At 34.4% G+C, this 23,779-nt stretch overlaps 4 protein-coding genes across 5 annotated transcripts; all 4 read left to right on the forward strand.

Moving 5' to 3' along the window:
- Positions 378 to 3,180, forward strand: LOC18606223 (transcription factor MYB1R1). Its single transcript, XM_018117924.1, has 3 exons — positions 378 to 868; positions 1,666 to 1,874; positions 2,399 to 3,180. The coding sequence occupies exons 1-3, from the start codon at positions 598 to 600 to the stop codon at positions 2,903 to 2,905; spliced, it is 987 nt and encodes a 328-aa protein (XP_017973413.1). The 5' UTR covers positions 378 to 597; the 3' UTR covers positions 2,906 to 3,180.
- Positions 3,246 to 6,204, forward strand: LOC18606224. Its single transcript, XM_018117923.1, has 2 exons — positions 3,246 to 4,281; positions 4,789 to 6,204. The coding sequence occupies exons 1-2, from the start codon at positions 3,815 to 3,817 to the stop codon at positions 5,864 to 5,866; spliced, it is 1,545 nt and encodes a 514-aa protein (XP_017973412.1). The 5' UTR covers positions 3,246 to 3,814; the 3' UTR covers positions 5,867 to 6,204.
- LOC18606225 (peroxisomal acyl-coenzyme A oxidase 1) lies at positions 9,883 to 16,561 on the forward strand. 2 transcript variants are annotated; one of them, XR_001927208.1, is made up of 15 exons: positions 10,044 to 10,181; positions 11,331 to 11,439; positions 11,526 to 11,587; positions 11,835 to 12,044; positions 12,312 to 12,399; positions 12,471 to 12,633; positions 12,994 to 13,192; positions 13,680 to 13,877; positions 14,098 to 14,229; positions 14,496 to 14,616; positions 14,937 to 15,047; positions 15,352 to 15,421; positions 15,692 to 15,875; positions 15,965 to 16,344; positions 16,407 to 16,561. XR_001927208.1 is itself a non-coding variant. In XM_007039716.2 (14 exons), the coding sequence occupies exons 1-14, from the start codon at positions 10,044 to 10,046 to the stop codon at positions 16,172 to 16,174; spliced, it is 1,995 nt and encodes a 664-aa protein (XP_007039778.2). In that variant the 5' UTR covers positions 9,883 to 10,043; the 3' UTR covers positions 16,175 to 16,402. The 2 variants fall into 2 exon arrangements, 1 of the variants encoding a protein (XP_007039778.2); XM_007039716.2 differs by lacking the exon at positions 16,407 to 16,561 and having other exon boundaries at positions 9,883 to 10,181; positions 15,965 to 16,402.
- Positions 17,273 to 18,262, forward strand: LOC18606226. Its single transcript, XM_018117135.1, has 2 exons — positions 17,273 to 17,934; positions 18,019 to 18,262. Exons 1-2 carry the CDS (start codon positions 17,273 to 17,275, stop codon positions 18,260 to 18,262), a joined length of 906 nt encoding a protein of 301 aa, XP_017972624.1.

The raw sequence follows: 23,779 nt of genomic DNA on the forward strand, positions 1-23,779 counted from the left end.
AAATGCTTATCCAAATCTAGTCTAAAGGTGCTTTACTTCCCTTGGTAAAGAAGTAAACAATTTTCTTTTTCTTCTTATTTTTTTCTCTCTTCCCTTAATTAAAATAAAAGATTTATTGTTCATTTTAAAAAATGGAGAGACAACATAGGACATAGTGTATTGTTGAAAGGAAAAATAAAATAAAATAAGGATATATAGAAACTATTAGAATGGACTCCTGTCTTAAGTCAACTCCCCACACCAAACGCATATTATGTCACGCCAATTTTGACTAAAGCAACGGCTGAAATCCAATATATTAATGTCTGCTAAGTAAAGTCCGCGAAGCACCGGATTATTTTATTTTCATCTTGTAATAAAAACATGATATATGGATATTGTCTGTCCCTCTTTCTCTCTCTCGGTCTATCTGCAAAGACAGCCAGAGAGGGAGGAGCCAAATAAGGAGAAAGAAGAAGTTTGTTCTTTTTCTTCGTTCAAAAGCAGAGCCCTAACCTACATGCGGTTCGGATCTGGATCCTCAACGATCCGATTCACATATATCTCTTTAGTTTCCAATCTGATCTGATCCAAAACGAACCCACCCGACGTTAAAAAATGACGCGTCGTTGCTCGCATTGCAGCCACAACGGGCACAACTCTCGGACATGCCCGAACCGAGGGGTGAAGCTTTTCGGAGTCCGGTTGACTGACGGGTCGATTCGGAAGAGCGCCAGTATGGGTAACCTGAGCCAATACTCCGGGTCGAATTCCGGGGCGCATAACGGGAACGGGTCGGGTTCGCCCGGTGAGGGTCCGGATCACGCTGAAGGTTATGCTTCCGAGGATTTTGTCCCCGGGTCGTCTTCGAGTCGTGAAAGAAAAAAAGGTTTCAGTTCTTTAAGAAATTAATAATTTGATTTTTCTTAATTTTCTTTGTTTTATTTGCTTTATATTGTTTGAGCTCTTACTTGGTGGTTAATTAGAGTGAAGATCACAAAGTGATAGACGACATGTTCCAAATGCTTTATACTATTTGATTTAGCTTAACATTTTTATTTATTTATTTTTTGTTACAGTGATCGTGTATGATTTCTGAAAAATTTTGACATGTTTTATTTTAGTTTTACATTGGTATGATTAAATAGCTTATGGATTTAAACGAAAGTTGTGTTTTTTAGGGTAATTTGGGTTTTAATATATAGTGATTTTTCTTTTGCTTGCAGTAAAGTGGGTTGTTGTTGAACTAAGAAATGGATAAGATAATTTCTTTAATAATGACTTAAAATATGTGAAGATATGTGAAAATGGTGGATCAAGAAATATGAAATGCACAAGTATGTGTATGATCCAAGATTTTAAGGATATTAAAAAAACTTTGACAATTTATGCTATGATGTTTAATTATTGGGTTAAAGTTTGTCCAAAAGAATGATTAGCAGATGTGTTCTCACTGAGTTTTGGAGGTAACAAAGTAGTACCTTTTTTCGTGCCCGGTGCTTGTCTACCCAGCCCTACCTTTGCTTTATGTTACTTGGATAAATTAAATAAGAATGGTGGATAATCCAGTGTGAAGAAAAAATTGGATGCTCAAACCTGACTTGAATTTTGAATGGAATAAGTGATCTGAAGTATGCAAGGGTGTGCTTTCCGCAATTCTTGAATGAGTTATAATTTGTTTTGCAGGTGTTCCTTGGACGGAAGAGGAGCATAGGATGTTTCTACTTGGTCTGCAAAAGCTTGGGAAAGGTGATTGGCGTGGAATCTCACGCAACTATGTTATATCAAGGACTCCTACTCAAGTGGCTAGCCATGCTCAGAAATATTTCATCAGGCAGTCCAATGTTTCTAGGAGAAAAAGACGTTCCAGCCTGTTTGATATTGTTGCAGATGAAGTTAGTACCCTTCTCTCTACAAATGATACCTCAATTGTCATATTTTTCATGTATGAATAACTAATTTGACTTGGTAGTTTTTGACTGATTATTATAACCTCTAACAATTTTTAAACATTAAGAAATTAGTACTGTAGATTTGATAAGGATGGACATACCTTGAGATTTCTATTCTTGCTTGTGAAGATTTTGTCTTCTTTATTGTTGGAACTAATCATTTAGTTCACTGACTTTGGCTAAAGATTGATAATTTTCAGCAGAAATACTTTGTTTTTTTACTTGATAAAAATTGGAAGCTGCAGTTGTTCCAATTTTAATGCACATATTTTTTTGTGTAGCTATTCTAGCTTAGGTCTTTTTGAGATAATAGGTTTATAGTACCATATTTACTTACAGTATCCATCTTCATATTCTTCAGTTGATTTATTTTCATGGATGCATCCAATGCTAGTAAACATTATGTATCCTCTGCTTTGCCCCCTTTTCTAGGTGTCTAATACATCTTCTTCTTTACATTCTTGCAGTCAGTGGACACTGCAATGGTATCACAGGATTTATTCTCTGCAAACCATCTCCAAGCTGAAACTCAGAGCAATGACCAATTACCTGTTCCGCCTCCATTGGATGAAGAAGATGAATCAATGGATTCCAACAACTCAAATGATGGGGAAGCTGTTCCTCCAAAGTCAGAGAGCTCGCAACCCTGTTACCCCGTAGTATATCCTGCTTACTTCCCACCATTCATTCCATTTTCCTTTCCATATTGGATGGGTGGTAATACAGAACCAACCAAGAAGGACACACATGAAGTGGTCAAGCCAACAGCAGTACATTCGAAGAGCCCAATCAATGTTGATGAGCTGGTGGGCATGTCAAAATTAAGTTTGGGAGAATCTATTGGTGATAATGGCCCATCCTCTCTTTCATTAAAACTTCTTGATGGTTCATCTAGGCAGTCTGCTTTCCATGCCAATCCTGCTTCTGGTAGTTCAAGCATGAATTCAAGTGGGAGCCCCATCCATGCAGTTTAAGTCCCAACTTTTTCTGAACTTAATGTCTTAGGTTAGCTCAGGGTTTGCGAGCAGTACAGGTCATTGTTAATAGAAGACTAATAATGTGCAGTCTGGTCTGGGTTTAGTTATATATTTCTTTTGTGGGATCAACTCAATAAGTTTGTTTTTCTGTTTTTTTAGTAACTTAATTCAATGTTTAGCTTTAGGTTGTAGCATCTTGTCAGAAATTATTTGAATCCCTAACGGTTTGTGTTTGTCATGATTTGCATAATATTGCTCATGCTACTCACCTAGCTCGAAGTTGTGCAGTTATGAGTATTCTTCTTGTGTTCCTCACTCATTAGCATGCTTTCAGCAACCAGCACACAGATGGAACACTGTGACTGAGAATCCAAGTCCCTTATTCCCTACTCTCTGTTCCATCTCCAATGCGCCCTCTTCGTCGTCCGCCCTCCTCTTTCAGTGCCAACGATGAGCTCCACGCCTCTCCATTCCCTCTGTTTTTCCTAAAGGAAGGCCTTATCTAACACCTCCCATGCTCTCTCGCCTGCAATTCAAGAATCACATCACATTATTGCAATTGCCTTGCATTAATATAAAAAACCAAATCTATGGATACGGATAGGGATATTGGTTCTGTTGGTGTTAACAAGAAGAGGTATCAAAAGTCAAAGCCATATTTCTTGAGAAAAAGTTGCTGACGGAGGATCTGGTGATGATGGTATGGCCAATGGCGGTGCAAGCTCTTGAGGCCTTCGCCATTGCAGCGCATGCAGTTGCCCTGGAACCCAACTAAGTAGAAGGGCCCATCTAAAAAGCCCAACCCTCTATCCTCTAGAAACAAAAACAAAGCGAGAAAGAGCATCTAAATAGCAAAAGACCCTGCACCAGGCTCCAGCACCAGCACCGAGAAAACCGGAAAACAACATGTTCAATCTCAACAGAACCATTGCCACTCCCAAACTATGGAACAAAAAGAAATCCCTACAGCAGCAACAACCACGCAGATCGCCATTCTTTTTCCTCTCACTCTCTCTCCTTTCTCTCCTCGTTTTCTTCTTCCTCACTTACATTTCCATCCCCAAATCCCTCTTCTCAACCTCTTCCAAGACCGTAAACGCAGCCCTCTCCCCCCAATACCCACATTGCACTACTCAAATTCCAGGGGAGAAATTCTTGTGGTATGCGCCTCATAGTGGGTTCAGTAACCAGCTTTCTGAGTTCAAAAATGCAATTCTAATGGCGGGTATTTTGAACCGTACCTTAATCGTCCCTCCCATTCTTGATCACCATGCCGTAGTTCTTGGTAGCTGCCCTAAATTTAGGGTTCAGAGTGCTAAAGAGATCCGGCTTTCTGTTTGGGATCATATCAATGAGCTCATTAGAAGTGAGAGGTAATTGGGGTTGCCCACTTTCTTTGAAGTATATCCATTTCAATTAATTTCGCTACCGAACTGTTGAACTTTTTGTATGTTTGAAATTCTGGGCTTTATTATTTTCCCCTTTTAGATTACTTTGCTTCAATTGGTTGTGTTCTACTTTGTGGCGGCAACATGTGGTTAAATTTGAGTGGCGATCCCAAAGATATATTACAAGAGATGTTCATGGATGTTGTAATCTTGTTTCTTTTCTGTTCTTCTCAAGTTCAAGTTCATAGTAACTATAACAATCGTAGCTTGGGGCTTTAATTTTCCTCTGATTCCTATGAATTATGAAAATGTAAGTGACGCAAATTACTTAAGCTTATTTAAAGAAAACAAATTGTAATTATTTTTTTTTCGGCAATGCTGCTGCTGATCTCAGATTCAGGAAAGTTCAATCACTAATCAACTTCAGTATTGGTTAACACCATTTGGAGTTCCTAGCTTTTGTTTTGTTTATATTTTTACCTCACGATGCAGGTATGTCTCCATGGCTGATATCATTGATATTTCTTCATTACTGTCATCTTCACTTGTTCGAGCCATAGATTTCAGGGTTTTTGTGTCCTTGTGGTGTGGTTTGAACATGGATTTGGTTTGCTCCAATGAATTGAATGCACAGCAGTCTATGGTTGGTAGCCTAAGGCAATGTGGCTCTCTGCTATCTGGGATTGATGGTAATATAGATCGATGTTTATTTGCTGTAGATGAAGATTGTAGAACAACAGTTTGGACATACCAAAATGATGAAGTTGATGGGGTATTAGATTCGTTTCAACCTGATGAACAACTCAAGAATAAAAAGAAAATTTCGTATGTTAGAAGACGCAGAAATGTATACAAGACTCTTGGGCCTGGTAGTGAAGCTGAATCAGCAACTGTTCTGGCATTTGGAAGCCTTTTTACAGCCCCATATAAAGGTTCAGATCTCTATATCGATATCCAAAAAGCACCAGGAGATCTGAAGATAAAATCTTTAATTAAAAAGATTGAATTTCTTCCATTTGTCCCTGAAATTATAAGCTCAGGAAAGCAGTTTGCTATGCAGTCCATAAAGGCTCCTTTTCTCTGTGCACAGCTTAGGCTGCTAGATGGGCAGTTTAAGAACCACTGGAAAGCTACTTTTTTGGGTTTAAAACAAAAATTAGATTCATTAAGGCAGGCAGGTTCTCGACCAATTCATATATTCGTGATGACTGATCTCCCTCAAGGTAATTGGACTGGAAGTTACTTGGGTGATTTGGCTAGGGATTCAGCCAATTTTAAGCTGTATTTTCTGAGAGAAGATTTGTTTGTGATGAAAACGGCAAAGAAGCTAGCACTTGCAGGACATGGCCTGAGGTTTGAATCTGTTCCTGCAAGTTTGGATGCAGTGGCTAAGTTGGAGAAGCATTGCTCTCCTGATATAGTACCTGATGTACTCCTATATATAGAGGAAACAGTTTGCAGTTGTGCTTCACTTGGTTTTGTTGGGACTGCTGGGTCAACAATAGCAGAGACTATTGAGGTTATGAGAAAATATGGGTCATGTTCGATTCCAACTCCAACAACATCGTGACGTTATAGAATTTCAGTGGTTCAGTTCTTGGGAAGCATGCCCCACGTATGCTCTTGATCTCCAACTATGCAAGCTTAACAAAGAGCTCTCTGTCAGACAGAATGACTATTTCTGCAATCGAGTGTTTTCTTCTTTTATTTCTTGATGACCCAACTGATATTCAAGGAGCTTCTGTTTAATGAGCACTCAATGTCATGTAAATGGAAGAAATTGGCTCTCTGCTGCACCAGAGCATTCAAGGTTGTTGTTTGTGAAAGGAAAATATTTATCACTCCCAAAAGCAAAATGGTTGTAGTGTTTTCGTGAAAGTAATGAATTATAAATTAGGAGATGGATTATTCCTGGTGTTATGCATCGTAAAGTCGCCATCTTCCACCTGTATAAGTTTTTGTTTCCATACCTGGGGGACTGCAGTTCTGTGATTTTGCCCATGCTTCTTATTCTTTTGATATAACCGGGTTGAAGACAACCCATTGCCCATAATCTTGCGCCCCCACCCCAAAAGAAAAAACAAAAGACCATCCATACCATAATCATTGATTACGTCAATGTCACATATGTTTACGAAATTGTAGGTTTCGAGAGGCATCAAGCTGCGAGATTCACGACTGATTTCGGTGTGAACACCGGTGGTGACCAGCTGCAAGAGATGAGACTAGGCACTCGCCGTTGGAACTCCTTTTTCCACCAGTTATCACCTTCCTCGCTACGTTCACAAAATTAGGAACGCTTTTGTTTTGTGTTAGACATGGCACTGATCCGTAACGTTATCATCTGCTCAATGTTAATAATTTTTTTCTCAAAAGTCAATGTTCTAACGGACTCAGGCTTTTGGAGGGGTAAAGATTTAAGAGTGTAACATTTTGTGAAAGATTTTTTTTTAAAATAAGATTCAATTCTTTTATTAATCATGATAATCTATTTTCAAATTTTAAAAATCTTGAAAATTATTTAAAAGAAACAATCTTAATAATTTATTTAAAATAATTAACTACTATAATCATAAATAATTTAATAATAACAATAATCTCAATGTTTAGATAAATTTTAGCAACAAACAAAAATTAATAAATATAATAACAAAAATCTTAATAGAAAGCAATAGTTTAAAAAATATTAAGTGTTATTAATAAACAATTCAATGAAAAGTAATTTTCTAAAATTAAATACAATATCAATAAACAATTCAATGAGAAAACAATCTTCATATAAAAAACTTAATTGTTCACAATAATTTAAGTAAAAACAGAACACAAATAATTTGTAGGAAAATAATCAAGCAATTTCTAAATAAATAAGTAATAACTAATTTTATAAGCTTAATCAAATCCTTATTTTGTTGCTTTCAACAAAAAATGGCTAAAACCGTAAACTTTAAATCATAATTCCTAAATAGAAATTATTTAGTAAAAGAATAAAGTTAAAAATATTAAAAATAAAATAACAATAAATAAACCAGACTTACTAATTATCATGACTTGAAAATTAAGTTACTAACTAGAGGTTTTATACGCAAATAATGCCTAAGCTAAAAAGTGTAGGGAAAAAATAATTTTTTTATTTTTATTTTTATTTGGTAAGAAATTTTTTTTTTTGAGAAAGCGAGATTTAAGTATAATTTTATTGAAATAAAATTTATTTTTAGTCCTAAGTCTATTAAAATTAATTGTTGGCTGATTGTCGTAGGGTATCTCATCAAATAAAAAATTATTATAGAGGTAAAATTAAAAAAAATTTAAAAAATAAAACATGTTAAACAAATTTTAAATTTTTTATAAGGGTGAAATTAAAAAATTTCACAAAAAATAAAGAAAAGTATAAAAATTTTAAAATAGTTGGAGGCGAGGCCCCTACTAGCCCCCCTTCTTTTCCGCCTCTAAGTACGGAGACGTTATAATTAATTAAAAAAAGTTAATGATCTACATATGTACGAATATATTTATTAAATGTTAATATATTTTTCAAAAATCAATGTTAATAATTCATTTAAAATGATTAACATAATGAAGCTATTTAAATTTATATTAAATTAATTATACAAATCAAACAATATAAATCAATACAATAACTCAATTAAATAAAGGAGTTATGTCATTCTTGTAGAGTGTTAATATATCATATTCAAAACAACCAAGTCTAGACTGTAGATGTACCATTTTATTTATGAGGGCATAAATAAAGCAATGCTCAAGCCAGTGAGTTTGGTATAGTAAATAATGGCATAATAATTAAACTAAATAATTTTGTTGCAAATGGGAAAACGTTTCTTCTTCATTTCAGACCTTTTTTTTTTGTATTAGTCATTAATCTCAATGAAATTATATAAATCCACACAGAAAACACAAAATAATGGGTAAGACATGACAATCCTATTTCCACCAAATTATAATTAAAGAAAATGGAAAAGATATCTTAGAAAAAAATTAAAACAAAAAAGAAAAGAATTTAGAAACCGTTACTGATATTGGATAACTTACTTATATAATTCATTAAATAAATTAAATAATTTTAGCAATCTAGGCCTAGTCCCCTTTTCACATAAAATATCGTTACAGTTGTGGACGATATGCTTCGTTTGTGACGCACTTTGATTTATCGGCATTCGTACTTCTGACCCACGTTCAATCCAATTAATATAAATAAAGTTGGCAGTTGAAGTCGTTGGGCATCCTTAAATTATGAGATTGAATTTTCAATTTTTTTGGGGTACACTATTGAATTTTTAATTTTAAATTTTGGATTTTACTAACATTTTCCAAGATTCAAAGTTTCGAAATCAATTCACTTGTATGAATGAGTCACCTTTTTATTTTTTAAAATTCAATCAAATTAATTTGATATAATACTTAAAACATTTTAAATTATTCAAGATAATTCAAATAAATTATTATTATTTTCTTAAATTTAATTTAATTTTTATTATTTTATTTCAAATCAAATAAATATTTATAATTGATAGTTGATTAATTAATATTAGTCATAACGTTATTAGTTATTTTATATTACATAATTTTAATATATTATAATAAATAATAATATAATATATTAATATGATGTAATAATATACATTTTTTAAAACAAAATTATAAAAATGAAATGAAGTAATTCCTTTCATAAAAAAGAACCAACACAAATAGACCCCAAACCACCAGCATGATGAGTGATTTACCCTCTCTGTCCAAGCGAGTATATCACACTGACAAAGTGACATCCCTTAATAAAAAAACAAAAGCCTACCCCAACCGGCTGCAGCAAAGCGAAAAAACCAGGGATCCAAATCCTATGTATCCTGCTTTTAGCATCATGTCGGCGACTTGAAAACAAAAGATCATGCACAACGCTAAACACAGCAGTATCAACAATATCCTTAATCAGTACATGAAAATGATATACACGTGATATTCTTATGTTTTATGTTAGTGTTAGGTAATATAAAAAAATAAATATTATTTTAATTAAATATAATTATAAAATTATTTAATTTAAATAATATATATAATAAAAATTTAAATTTATCTAAAATTTTTAAATAATTCAAAAATTTTTAAAAGGATCATTTAAATTAATTAATAGTATTATTTATTGTGCTTATAAAATTCATTAGGTAAATTCTGTCTAACAAAAAGCCATAACAAGAAATACTAGTATTATTTGATTAATTGAAAAATTGACTGAATCCAATTTCAATGTGATAAAATCGAAAGATTATTTTTGGTAAGCATTCATTTAAAAAAAAAAGTAAAAAATAAAGAAAATAGTGGTGGGTACAAGGTAGGATGCCAAAGCGATGACGCATCCAAATTCCATTTGCACTCTAAAAAACCCTTTGGTCAACTTTTCTTTCCTTAAAAACGTTGACATTCACGTGTAAAATGTGAACTATCTTTTTTTTCTTAAGTCGTTATAAAAAAAAAAAGAGGAAAAAGAAAATATATATAAAACCCAAAAAAAAAAAGGGAAAGAAAGAATAGTTGTAATAATAAAATATTATTTGAGTGGGACAACGATGCAACGTCAACATTACTTCAACGAGCTTTATCTTAGGGATATTCATATGCAATTCGGCTATTCCAAGACTCCTAGTTCTTGTTGCTCTTTTTGCTCTGTTTGTTTCCATTTTTTTGCATAACCAAAGCCAAAATACAATTTCGGAATTTAGATTTGAATCGAGAGGAAAATGGAGGCACTGGATTACCACGCGGAGGAGAGGAGCAAGGCGGAGTTCGATGTGGAAGAGATGAAGATCGTTTGGGCAGGGTCTCGTCACGCCTATGAAATCTCTGATCGGATTGCTCGTCTCGTGGCTAGCGATCCGGTGATTTAGTTTTTTTTTTCTCTTAAAAAATTTGTGTCTTTTTTTTTCTGATTTTTTAGTTACCTAAAATATGGCGGAGAAAAGTATATGAAAGAGAAAATTTTATGTTTAATGACATCTTGAGCGTTTTGGTTATTGTAACTTAAATTTATGGAATTAATTCAGTTTTCTTAAGCTCTTGTACGGATTTTAAAATTAGTTTTTCACTTTTTTTTGAATGATCCGTTTATTTTTCTTATTCTTTTATCTAGATTATTATTTTTTGTTGGTTTCGGGGGAATTATAGGAAGGAACTGGAATTCTAGTTCAAATTGCAACAGAAATTCTAAAAATTAGAAATATCCTATCGTTTCACTCTTCATTGCCAGTGATTCCTTTAATTTCTGAGCTAATTTTCTTTCAGTTTGGTTCCTGAGAATATGTGGGAAAGGAATGAAGCTAACATTGGCGTCTTGTTGTTAATTGGTTTGTCAAGATATTGTTAATTATAGTCTTCTATAATTTCTCCAATGATATGGTGCGTTTTTTTAGTCTTCTTAGAGATAAATGTGTTTGTTTCTCACGAAACTTCAGGAAGAAAATCGGATTTTTGTTTGGTGTATTGAATTCATTATTATGTTTATGTCTGTTAAACGTGCATTAGCATTTTGAGAAGCTGAAATAACAGAAAACATGATGTTGCTAAGCTTTTCAGCTGTTAGACAGGGTATAAAAGTTTTATCTGTATCACAATTTTAAGTTCATTTGCTTCTGTTTGCCATTTGAGTCTTAACTCTTGAAAAATGTTGAACTATTGAACAATTTTAAGTTTTAACTCTAGGGAATAGAAAGAGTGAAGATTCAGAAATTTACCTTCAGTTGTGCTTAGATTTTTAGATTATTGAGGTCTGGTGATTGGTAGTTCCAAGGAATTGGCGTAATTGGAAAAGTGAAGTGAAGGAAAAATATGATTAACAGGGTTCTTTTCACCTGGTGGACTGCCTGTGCCAGTGATCTTCTTGTTATTTTATCTTTTAGTTTCTGCCCAGATATTCAAGATTCCTAATTTTTCCCTCCTTCTGTGACCTAAAGAATTAGAGTCATTTTTCATTTTGGCATTTTAATTATCATTATTTAATAACTAAGTAATCTTGTTGCAATTTTCTCTAGGTCTTTCGAAAGGATAACAGAACTATGCTAAGTAGGAAGGACTTGTTTAAAGATACTTTGAAAAAGGCTGCTCATGCATGGAAGCGGATAATTGAGCTTCGTCTCTCTGGTTTGAATTCAACTGCATTTCTGTTCATATTCTAAATTGATTTTCCCTTTAGATATCTGATTAATATTAATAGCTTTTTATAACAGAAGAAGAGGCCTCTAGAATGAGGTTTTTTGTGGATCAGCCTGCTTTCACAGATCTTCACTGGGTAAGTTCTATTTTTCTTTTCTTGTTTCTAAGCTTCACAAGTACTATGTACGCTACTTGTATGCTAAGCAATATGTAAATGTTTGGAAAAAGCAACATACCTTTGTTAAAATCATCATTTAAATCTAGTTTGCCAAATTTAATATAAAAATGATTGTCTCTTTTATGCTGATTTCTGGGTTTGAAATACTTTTCAGAAAGGGCTTTGAAGTGTTTTTTTAACCCACTAATGTATATTTTCTTGATAGGGAATGTTTATACCTGCTATTAAAGGACAAGGTACAGAGGAGCAGCAACAGAAGTGGCTCCCAGTGGCATATAAGATGCAAATAATTGGATGCTATGCACAAACTGAACTTGGTCATGGGTCCAATGTCCAAGGGCTTGAGACCACTGCAACATTTGATCCTCAGACTGACGAATTTGTCATTCATAGTCCCACATTGACTTCAAGCAAAGTGAGTATAATATTTACAAGGCTTTTGACTAATTCTTTTTGTGAGATTGATTAATTGTATGGCATTCTAAGCAATATATCATGAGATGTGCTTCAATTCTGATTCTCAATGCCTTTTGGCTAAGACATTCTCAAGTGAAATCGTCCTCCTCTTTTCTGGTTTGCAATGTGTAGTTTTCTTATAGTGTACTCTGTATTTTTTGTGACTGTTGATCTCCTTATATATTCTTGTGTTAACATTCTCTGTTGGGGTTTTGGTCGTTAATAGTGGTGGCCTGGTGGATTGGGTAAAGCATCCACACATGCTGTGGTTTATGCTCGTCTTATAACAGATGGACAAGACCATGGAGTGCATGGTAAGTGCCAAATGCATAAACGTACTTATTTAGATGGTATTTCAGACATTAATTCAGAATCCTTTTTTCAGGTTTTATTGTTCAGCTACGGAGCTTGGATGATCACCTACCTCTTCCAGGCATAACAGTTGGTGATATTGGAATGAAATTTGGAAGTGGGGCATATAACAGCATGGACAATGGTGTTCTGAGATTTGATCATGTGCGCATTCCAAGGGATCAAATGTTGATGCGGTTTGTTCTCAAACCGTTCCTCTCTATGTCTTTGTCCTTTTATCTGCTCTTTTTTCTGAATGCTAATATTTCACCTGAAATTTGATGTTTCTTTGGTTGGCCATCTTGTGGAGAGAATTTAATATATCATTTGACGATTGCTGTAATGAGCAGTTGTCTTGGGTGAAGTTACAAAGCTGTGTAAATTTTTCTGCTACTTCACTTAGCCGTAGAGAAGTTTTAGGCTGCTCATCTATCTAAAGTTTATAAAATTTATTTCCTTAATAGAAGAAAACCCACCCAGAAATTATAAGCCAAGAAGTTTCACATATTGTTTAGTTGACTGTTCTGAAGTTTCCTTTTTTTTCCCAAATGTCTCAGGGTTTCACAGGTTACAAGAGAAGGGAAATATATGCACTCTGATGTTCCTCGCCAGCTGGTTTACGGTACTATGGTCTATGTCCGACAACAAATTGTATTAGATGCTTCTTGTGCTTTATCAAGGGCAGTTTGTATTGCAACAAGGTATAGTGCTGTTCGTAGACAATTTGGTTCGCAGAATGGTGGTCCAGAGACTCAGGTATAGGACTATCCCATTATATTTTCATATTATTGGGGAATTCTCAGTGCACAGGAGTATGCTTTGTTGGAATTTACTTGGTTAACTTGGCCTAAATATAATATGGTAACAAATGTATATACACTTTTAATATCAATATATGACCCTGCTACCGTAATTCCAATGGAAGCTACTACATGAAGATAAATAAATATTCTTGATGGTCATGGTACTAACTTGGATCATTGCTAGATAGATGGAACATGTGACATTGCAATGTTCTGATTTGTCGTTTGGATCTTATGCTCATAGACATGTTATTTCAAGTACGGATGCTGTACAGCTACCTTTTATGACCACTTCTATTGGCTTTTTCTTTCCCTTAGAAACTTCCAGATAATTGTGTTGAAGAGACTTTTAAACGCTGCAGCTGAATTTTCAGAATTAATTTTACATGTCGCGGAGGCTGATGCATCTAATGCTTTTTAGTTTATATATTTTGTTCCAGGTGATTAACTATAAAACTCAGCAAAGTAGACTCTTCCCTTTGCTTGCTTCTGCCTATGCTTTCAGATTTGTTGGTGAGTGGCTGAACTGGCTGTACACTGATGTGACCCAAAGATTGCAAGCCAATGATTTCTCCACGTTATCTGAGGCTCATGCATGTACTGCAGGGTTAAAGTCTCTTACTACTACTGCAACTGCGGTATGTCGCTGTTACTAATCTTCACCCCTCTTCCTTCTCCTAAATATATTGATTATTTTTCCACTCTGTCAAAGATTTCTGTAGCTAATATATTTTGGTTGGCCAGTTATTTTGTATTATGTTGCTTCTATCAGCATTTTGATGGCATAAATGATCTCTCTTAACTATTAAAAATTTTGGCATCCATCACAAAATAACATAACACCTTAATTTTTTGCAGGATGCTATTGAAGAATGCCGAAAATTATGTGGTGGCCATGGTTACCTTTCTAGCAGTGGGCTTCCTGAGTTATTTGCAGTTTATGTCCCTGCCTGTACATATGAAGGAGACAATATTGTGCTGCTTTTACAGGTATGTCAAATCTGAAATATTATCACTTGTATTTTCAACACCTTTCATAATTTTCATTTTGTTCTTTTAGATGGTAGGGGATGAATTTGTTAATGTTCTGATGGAGACTTAATCTGAGTGTACAGTAGTATGGGTTGCTATCTGTTTTGAAAATCTTTAACTTCAATATCCTATTAGCTAGTGCTTCTGGTGTTTATTGGTGTTAACAATTAATGATGATGAGGTGCCATGCCTATTGACAATTTAAGAGGAAACATTTTTTGTAGGTTGCAAGGTTTTTAATGAAGACCGTTGCCCAGCTGGGTTCTGAAAAGAAGCCTGTTGGAACTACAGCTTATATGGGACGAGCAGAATACCTCATGCAATGCCATTGTGATGTTCAAAGGGGTAACTGTTTTACGTTTTTTTTCGCTTGAGCTTGTTTACAACTTATATTTGCTATTTTAAATTTTCATCTCTTTTGAAGATTAAAATTTTCATTGTCACAAACATTAATTAGGATTTGCCTAATGTCTATGAGTAGGTTGGCTGGTCCATTGATTCCCAAAAAATTTTGAGCTTATTTCAACTCTTATCTACAAATATAGCCAACTCTTTAGATTGGTGTACGTGGTGCTAATCATACATCAGTTCATACTCGTTCATTAATTAATATCGATTTGGGTTAATCACAATATAATAACTTCATTCCTTCTGTTGGCTTGCAGCTGAGGATTGGCTAAAGCCTAGTGTAATAGTGGAGGCATTTGAAGCGAGGGCTGCTAGGATGTCTGTTGCCTGTGCTAAAAGCCTTAGCAAATTTTCAAATCCAGAAGAGGGTATGTTCTCTCTACCTTGATTAAGGAATAAGCATTGTCTTTTTTCAGTTATTTTTTCTTGACATGATACTCAACAGGTTAACTGTTGCAAGGTCCACTAGTAGATGCTCATGCTTTCAGTTCTTACCATAAAATTCGGCCTACACTGAGCATATAATTTTAAAATTTTGGATTAGTTTTTTAAACAATATTATTATGTTATTATAGTAAACAAAAAGGTCCAATGCTATAAGGCAAATTTCTGTTGAAGATGTTGAAGTCCATAAGTTTGATGCGCTTCCACATTCTCTTTGTTTATCTTCAGGTTTTGCTGAACTCTCAGCTGATTTGGTTGAGGCTGCAGTTGCTCATTGTCAGTTAATTGTAGTTTCCAAGTAAGCTTCTCCAGTCTTATCCACTCAGAATGTTGTGGACACAATATTAATAATTAATGAGGTTTCTTTTTGTGGTGCTCCGCATAATGTCATATGAAATGATTGGTTTTTTGGATGGAAGGAGCCAAACTCTAATACCTCATAAAATTTTCAGTTTCTTGGCAATTTTAAGGAATTGGCTGAAGAAGTTGAACACCAATACATGGGATCTACTTATTCTGGGCTGCTTCTTCTGTTTACTTAAAGTTTTATAAGAAACTTCTCTTTCAGGTTCATTGAGAAATTGCAACGAGACATACCAGGAAAGGGAGTGAAAAGACAGATGGAAATCCTCTGTAATGTATATGCTTTGTCTATTTTACACAAACATCTTGGTGATTTCGTCTCCACTGGCTGCATTACTCCCAAGCAAGGTGCACTAGCAAATGAACAGCTCAGATTGTTGTACACGCAGGTTTGTTGCCATAATTCAATTTAGTTAATATGGTGCTCAGCTTGAAAGGCCGCTATAATCCACTAGTTCTGATCTCATTTAATCTTTAGGTCCGCCCAAATGCTATTGCCCTTGTTGATGCATTCAATTACACTGACCACTACCTTAGCTCGGTTCTTGGCCGCTACGATGGAAATGTATATGCAAAACTCTACGAGGAGGCATGGAAGGATCCGTTGAATGATACGGTTGTGCCAGATGGTTACCATGAGTACATTCGGCCAATTTTGAAGCAACAGCTTCGTACTGCAAGGCTCTAAAGAAAACAAATCCCACCATGCTGTTGATTCAACATCCTGAACTGCATATTAGGTTATGAATGAATAAAGTGCCAACCTATTCAACCTGAAAGAGGAAGGTCAGTTTCACTGGTCTATAGACATCTATTTACATCTCTTAGATTATGGCTGAGTAGTGGTTCTTTATCGACATAAAATCTTTTCTTCATATGTACTTGGAACAAAGGATATATTTTGCTCTTATCAAGTCGACATAAAATCTTTTCTTCATATGTACTTGGAACAAAGGATATATTTTGCTCTTATCAAGTAATTTCCCTGATCCCTCATTATGTATTTATGTACTCTATATGTATTCAAACGCAGCTTGCCTAATCCTCAAATTAGTAAGTTTCGTAATTGTGCTTATGGTTCAATCTCGTTTTTCTGATGCAAACTAAAAAGGTGTAAACAAAAAGCGGTACACTCTACGAATGGCTGGCTCCAAGTTTGAATTGAATTATAGAGCCAATTCAATTGACGTGAGCTCACTCATAATGAATATCATCAAGTTGGAAAAAGTATTTTGCATGTGAATTTGTGAATAAGTATAGTCCTCCTTAATATTTTATCAATTCTTCCAACACCTGCGACCAAAAAAAGAAAAAGAACATAAAAAAGTAACATTTTTCACCTGACTGTACCAGGCAGCGGCATCTAATTCTAATATTTTGATAATATCGTATATAAAAGGATGCTAATGACAAATTTGTACAAGGTGTGCTTAATTAGTGAGTGGTTACAGTATCTACTTAAAAGAGTTAATTACTAACTCAAGTTGATATTGCAAGAATCATCTGCTTTCATAATCTTCATAAACAACATGTGCCAAATTTTAATGATTTGAGTGGCAAAAATGGCAGTTCAGAGACCAACGATACTTAGCAACATCAGATTTCCATTTCAGCAATAAATAACTAAATGCATTTCTTAATTTCCCAAGGAGTCGCACTTTCCCAAGTCCCTAAGCGTCAGTAATTTACATCTATAAGCCCCTTCATCTCCTCCAAAATCCCACCCCAAGAAATCTCTTTCATCTTCAGCAGCATTTCTATTTTTCCCTGTTCCAATAGTGAGAACATGCCTGGAATAGGTACTCTTGTAGACCTCTTGCTGTTCTACACTCTGGAAAGAGTCCTTTTCAACAGAATGGTGGGATCAATGGGCAAAAACTCCCAACAAGTTAAGAGAGCAATGGCTCTCTGGCTCATGCTCGAAGAAATAGGGTACCACGATTTGATTCGAATGGTCCATTCCTACGATGACAAGACCATCGAAGCTCTCTTCAACGAGTCATTGCGATGCTTGGAGTTCATACAACCAAATGCTGCACCACCGACTGACTCACATGATACTCGTGTTTTTCTAGGCCTTTTTGATGAGCCAATGAATTTCAGGTTCTTTTACTACAATCGCGAGTTTATGTACAAGCGTTACGTGCACATCATGGAGATTGTTTGTGACAAAATATTCGGTGAGAATGCTGCCATTGAAGTTGACGAGTCTGGTCTGAAGCCAGTGGCTAGACCTCTTGGAGAGGGATCTACTACATCACAGGCTTCCACTGAATCTAACCAGCTGCTACTGAATCAAGATAGTGAGGCACCCAAGCTGTCAAATTTGAATCCTGGTGCTAATGAGTTTACTCCGGTACAAACCCCGGAAGATACAAGAACAATGTTTCTGACATTCTCTAAAGGTTACCCTTTGAGCCGGGAAGAAATTATTTACTTCTTTACCTCGTATGTCAAACTATTTGGATTTCTTTCTTTTATCTTCTATATCTACTTAGTTTTGTTTTGTAGCATTATGATTTGCTTTTGCAGGAAATGGGGAGAAGTGGTGCAAGATGTTTTCATTGAACTTACTCATCCAGGGCAGGACCCTCAGTTCGGACGTATTGTTTTCACTACTTCATTGGTGATACCATGGGTTTTGAATGGGCAAGCAAAAGCAAAATTCTTTGTCAACAGAAAGCATTTGTGGGTTCGAGTTTACGTGCCTCGTTATAGAGGAAGGAGAAAGTTTATCAAATGGTACAACAATTCAAGGAAGTATTACTCCTTCTAGTCTATGAAAAAAGATTTGAACTTGAAACTTGTTTGCGTCGAAGATGAATAAAACATCAACAATTTTTCATATTCTTACAAATTGGGTATCGTTTTGTCATAATATAACTTTCATTAATTATGATAGTTATTTTCTTTTATTAGTTAAATTATAATTTTATTTTTAAAATTTTGAATTTTGTTTTGAAGTTTTTACCCAGTCTGTCTTCAGGGGTAGATTGGCTCTATGAATATCTGTTTTTGGTATGCTATATCTGATTTCATATTCCTTACCACTAAGTCACTACTCCTGAATTCTTGTGATCGAACTTGAAGGTAGTATTCCTTTTAATTAATTTTTAAAAGGAGATTTGAACTTGAAACTTACTTGTGTGGTTGTCAATTAGATTATATTCCAATCATATCATGAAAATTGAATGTAAGATCAATAGTTCTTTATATTCTTATAAATTGAACATTTGTTTTGTCATAATACAGTTTTCAATGATTATGATCATTATTTTCGTTAATTTAGTTATATTGTACTTTTATTTTTGAAATTTTAGTTTTTGTTTTGGGTTAAGTTTGGACGCATACAATATGTCTTGCTGGTAAATTGACTAGATGAATATGTGTTTTTGGTATCTTGTCACATGGACAAGATAAGATAGAAATCTCAAAACTATTTAGATTTTTAAACTTTCGCTAGTTTAATAGTTTTTGAATTATATATATATATATAGCATGATTAATTAGGTAAACATAAATTCCGGCAATGATATGAGTGTGACAAAGTTGTGCTTCATCCTTCTTTGGCAATAGATAAACTTACAATTAGGGTTTCTTTTCTGTGGCTCCAACTCACAAAATAATTTCTCTTGTTTGTCTTCCAAACTTAATTATCTGCTACTAATTACAATTGCTCTCATACCATGACATGAACTGTCATAAGATAAAATGGAAAGAATTTTCCTTTTGTTCTCGGTAACACATGTAATTGAAAATATATAGATAGTTTTAATTATTTTATCTTATTCGGATCAAACCTGTCATTTGTGTTTTTTAGGCATCAAACTAATTAACTTGATTGTTTGAGATATTGTTTCCAGATAAGAATGCAACATACTGCATATGCTTGCCAAGAATGCATTACATTTCTGCTAAGCCTTTGGGTATAAATCTCCCTGAAATTCATCAATCTCACCATGTATTCACTTGCAGCAACGTTCATAATGTTTTGTTTCTCGAGGCCCATGGGCCTAACTTTGCTATTTCGTCAAGCAAAAAAATAGCCATGCCGTTATAATATATATCAGATCAGTGACTTACCAGATTATCTGCGGACCATGTTCATCACTTTTTGATCCTTGGGAGGATATCTAGCAGCCTTTGCACCCGTCGTCTTTCCGTGTTGACTGGGTGGGTCGTTGCAGTTATCAGGAAACCCCCTGTGGGTGTCGTGATGAGCACAAGGGCAGCCCTTGTTTTTCAAGCCCTCTCAAAAGGAGGAGCAGGCAAACAAGGAGCCGCCCTTGGTGGACTAGGTCTTTTGGAGAAGACATGAGGCAATCCTTTCCTTGGTGCATAAGGCCTCCTGGTCGACATTTTTATCATCATTTATCAGCATACTGCCAATATGAAGGAACAGGGGCACTGTATAGATCTAACGTACAAGGCTTTTTCTTCTTTTTTTAATTGTAAGAATGGTACCATAATTTACCATCGGTCTAGACTCTCAACGTCAAAGTAGCTTCCTGTACGCATCACCCACAAAACTTCACAATTCGATGAATCTTTAGTTTACATTTAATTACCTTTCGTATCTGTTGTTGGCATGCAAAGGGAAACGTAGGATGTCCATTTCAAAGATCACATGCATGACATTCCCATTTGAAAGTGAGCAGAGCGAAGAAACTAGCTGGCAAAGCAAATCCAGATGTAGCTAGACACGCTCAATAAGAATGCAGATTCCATTTTGCTTTTACCAAGCAATAAATAAAAAATTTAACCTACTCATCATTGTAGTCAAATTAAACTTACTTTTCAACAAATAAAAAAAAATAAAAGTAGTCAAATTGAGTTTGGCTGAGCTCCACATTCGTATACAGTAATTAAGTTTTACAGTAGAAGGCGGAAAATCATGGCTAAAAGCAGCTTGTGCTGTATACTGCATGAACTTGATGCTCAAACAGGTGATTTAGAGAATAAAGAATGGGGGTAAGAAAAAGGTTGTTGTGTTTCATCTAGAAGGAACTTGTTGTAAGTGAACTTAGCTAACTCCTTTTACAGTTGTCTGGTTCTATTGTAAACTACTTTATTTATAACACAAACACAATGTTTCAATTTTCTATCAAACAAAATTAAAGGTAAACAATTGTTTCAACTATTACTAAATACTAGTATATAGTTATAGATCTCTTGTAGAATGATGATAAAAAGATTTGGGGCTCATGATCACAGGCACATTCTTCAAGCATATCTGTTGCAAGTTTCTCCATGTGCACCAATACAGAGCATTCTTGCTGCCACAAGGCTTTGTTCCTGTATATAAAGACTTATCACAGCAAACCACAACCCTGAAAGGTTTAGAGATGGCTAAAGCATTTACATACAACCTGGATTGGTACATGCTTGACAAAAATAATGCAACCCAACCCACAAAATGCTAAAAATTGGACGAGGATGGATTCAAAACTGTCGCTATTAGCAGCTTATTGTCCCAAATCCGACCAGAAAACCATCCCAACTTTGAGAAAGACCCCAAAATTCAATGCCCTCGGCCATGCTGATACGTCTTGTTGCTCTTAAATTCGGTTATCATACAGACAAACAGCACGTATCTGGTAGGATTTGCAGTTCAGAAACTGCTCCCTCATACAATTAAGCTGGTGTCTGAGGTTAGCGCTGTTGGAAAGGGACCAAGGGACCAAGTTGCAAATTTCTGAATCTCAGATATTAAGCACGTTCTTGTGGTTCAGAGGTTGAAGGTAATCTTTGCCCTTCTAGATATGAGGCACTAGGGAGTAGGAAACAAGAAGAGTACGTAGAATTATTTGCTACCGCATTTTTCTTTGGATAGAGACCATTCAAAGTCGTCCGCTGGTCGGCACATTATCTTGGTTCACCCATGGGGTTGGCTGGTGACAAGAAAAGTTGTATATTATTGATCATAAAGATACAAAAACGGAAAGGAAGAAAGGAAGAAATAGATTGCTTGCAATTTTTTCATGATGTCGACAATTATCCAAGGCATTGAACCCATGCACGGCGAGTTGGAGGATAAAAGAAAGCTACAATAGGTTAAGTCTTTGTCACAGGCTAACTCAACCCGGTCGAATTAGTTCTGTTCTTGTAACTCTAGTTGGAGCAACTAGACATCCAGCCCGACAAATCAAGCAAAATCTAAATCCTAGTCTAGCCAAATCGAGCATCTTCAGTCAATGTGGTTAATTTTTTAATATATACACAAAAAAATTAAAAAAAAAACTTTGACCGTTAAAACTTGATATAATTTTAAAAATTTTAAATTTAAATTTGAATTAGACAAAGAGAATTACTTATCTAATTATATATATCAAATTTACAGCCAAATTTTGAGAAAAAGGAAAACTTGCTTTGTTTCACTTGCAAATTTCTTTGTCATTCAACTTTTGAGAAAATGAAAAATATGGATCTATTTTGTATGGGAGAAATAGGTTTTTGTGGGATTCTAGAGTCCACAAACAGTATATGTGTATACAAGCATGAACACTTCCATATATATCTTGCTTTTTTCAATATTTTATTTACTTAGGCATTAGAAAGAAATTTAAATTGATTTTTATACTCTTAATCTATTAATTAGAACGCTAGACTTGCATTTAACTTTCACATTCCAGTTTTGGGAATGTGAATTAACAACAAGAACATGTTATTAGATCCACTAGAACTCACATGTACTAAGCTTCTTTATTACAACCTCGACCGACACTTTTTCCAGCATGTCTAATCATGTTTTAAACATTAAATTAGGTTAATTTTCAGGGTAAATTAAAGACAGTGGAGGGGAGAAGGTTGTAAGAGACAAAAAGAATAAAGGAAACTTTATGTGTTTGGACGATTTCATTACTTTAATCTTGCATCACAGACCCAGCGGACCAACGATTTGGATGTTAACAAAAAGGACAATAAAAATTAACAATAAGCTGCTCTCCACACCCTGGTAAATTTTTAAAAAATTATTAATTTTACACAAGTTCCTCATTAAGTTTTACTTTCTTCAAGCTACCTAAGTGAGGATTTATTTTCTGACCCAAAAGATCCACTACAATAAATATGATTTAGGATTGTACATTTTTAAAATATACTATTAAAAATATTTTTAATAATATATTTTTATATTTTTTACAACATTTTTGTAATAAGGGACGGAATTAGTCAACTTTTGTTGGAGGCCAAAGACAAAGAGAAATAAGGGTTAAAATTTTTTATAAAATCATTAAGACAAAAAAATATACCTTTAAAAATACAAAAAAATATATACAGGATTTTAAAAACTTTAGAAGCCACAATCCCATGGATACACAAGGCTTTGTACAGAGATTACATAAATTCCTGTTTTTTATATTATTATTAAATGTAAAAAAATAAAATTAAAAATTTAAATAATTTCACTTTTAAGATTTTAGTGCATAAAAAATATATCAATTAAAAGAGTGTAATTAAAATCTAAATTTATTGTAGTTAAAAGAACTAAGAGCTAATTTGTTTCTTCCTCTAGCTATATATGTACTTATCTGCCCTTCAAAACCGAACTATTTATATAGTTAAAGGAATGAAAGCGACATGAGTGATCCAAATTTGTTACAGAACGTTACCTTACACTTGCTGTCCTAATCATGATTAAATCCTTGAACGTTGACTATTCGTTTTAAAATAAGAAAAAAAAAATCGACTTCGTAAGTTCATGCAATTGAGTATCATTTTGTGCAGCACCTACTAAGTAGGTTTTGAATATCTATAAGAGAGCCCATTTATCTAAGGCGGCCTATGCTATTAAATTTAATATCTAGGGTTTACGGTTGTTTAAGGTGTCAAACCCTATAGAGGTCAGGTTGGCTTTGATGATTGGAATTGGTCATGTTTCAGGTTTTGTTAGAGTTTGGTCCAAAGGGTGTGCGAGGCTGTTCCTGTTGGGACCTAAAAAAAAAAACCCCAGAATAAAAAAATTGAATAATCAAATATTTATTAATGTAAGGCAATGGTCCCTAGTTAGATAGGGGCATATCCAGTTTTTGTGGTGAGGATTTCTATTAGATTGATAGAGTAAAATTGTTAGCCATCAGATTAATTCCGAATTTTTTTTTATCTGATTAATTACAGCTCTTCGGTTTTGGGTATTTAAGAATTTGAAATGGAAAAAAAGAATTACAAGTTTTTTTCAATTATTCCCCTTTGAACATGTAAGTATATAATTGGAATTCTTTTTTCAAAGGAAGAATGTGTTTCAGTGTTTTCCACAAATTAACGTGAATAATACAAAAAATTATTATTATTAGTA

Source organism: Theobroma cacao, chromosome 3, assembly GCF_000208745.1.
Source record: "Theobroma cacao cultivar B97-61/B2 chromosome 3, Criollo_cocoa_genome_V2, whole genome shotgun sequence".
NCBI lineage: Eukaryota > Viridiplantae > Streptophyta > Magnoliopsida > Malvales > Malvaceae > Theobroma > Theobroma cacao.

Coding starts and splice junctions, on each gene's coding strand:
- LOC18606224 (XM_018117923.1), top strand. CDS start 3,815: ATGTTCAATCTCAACAGAACCATTGCCACTCCCAAACTATGGAACAAA. Junction 4,282..4,788: donor GAGCTCATTAGAAGTGAGAG/GTAATTGGGGTT, acceptor CTCACGATGCAG/GTATGTCTCCATGGCTGATA.
- LOC18606223 (XM_018117924.1), top strand. CDS start 598: ATGACGCGTCGTTGCTCGCATTGCAGCCACAACGGGCACAACTCTCGG. Junction 869..1,665: donor GAGTCGTGAAAGAAAAAAAG/GTTTCAGTTCTT, acceptor TTTGTTTTGCAG/GTGTTCCTTGGACGGAAGAG. Junction 1,875..2,398: donor TTGATATTGTTGCAGATGAA/GTTAGTACCCTT, acceptor ACATTCTTGCAG/TCAGTGGACACTGCAATGGT.
- LOC18606226 (XM_018117135.1), top strand. CDS start 17,273: ATGCCTGGAATAGGTACTCTTGTAGACCTCTTGCTGTTCTACACTCTG. Junction 17,935..18,018: donor ATTATTTACTTCTTTACCTC/GTATGTCAAACT, acceptor TTGCTTTTGCAG/GAAATGGGGAGAAGTGGTGC.
- LOC18606225 (XM_007039716.2), top strand. CDS start 10,044: ATGGAGGCACTGGATTACCACGCGGAGGAGAGGAGCAAGGCGGAGTTC. Junction 13,878..14,097: donor TTACTACTACTGCAACTGCG/GTATGTCGCTGT, acceptor AATTTTTTGCAG/GATGCTATTGAAGAATGCCG. Junction 15,422..15,691: donor CAGTTAATTGTAGTTTCCAA/GTAAGCTTCTCC, acceptor CTTCTCTTTCAG/GTTCATTGAGAAATTGCAAC.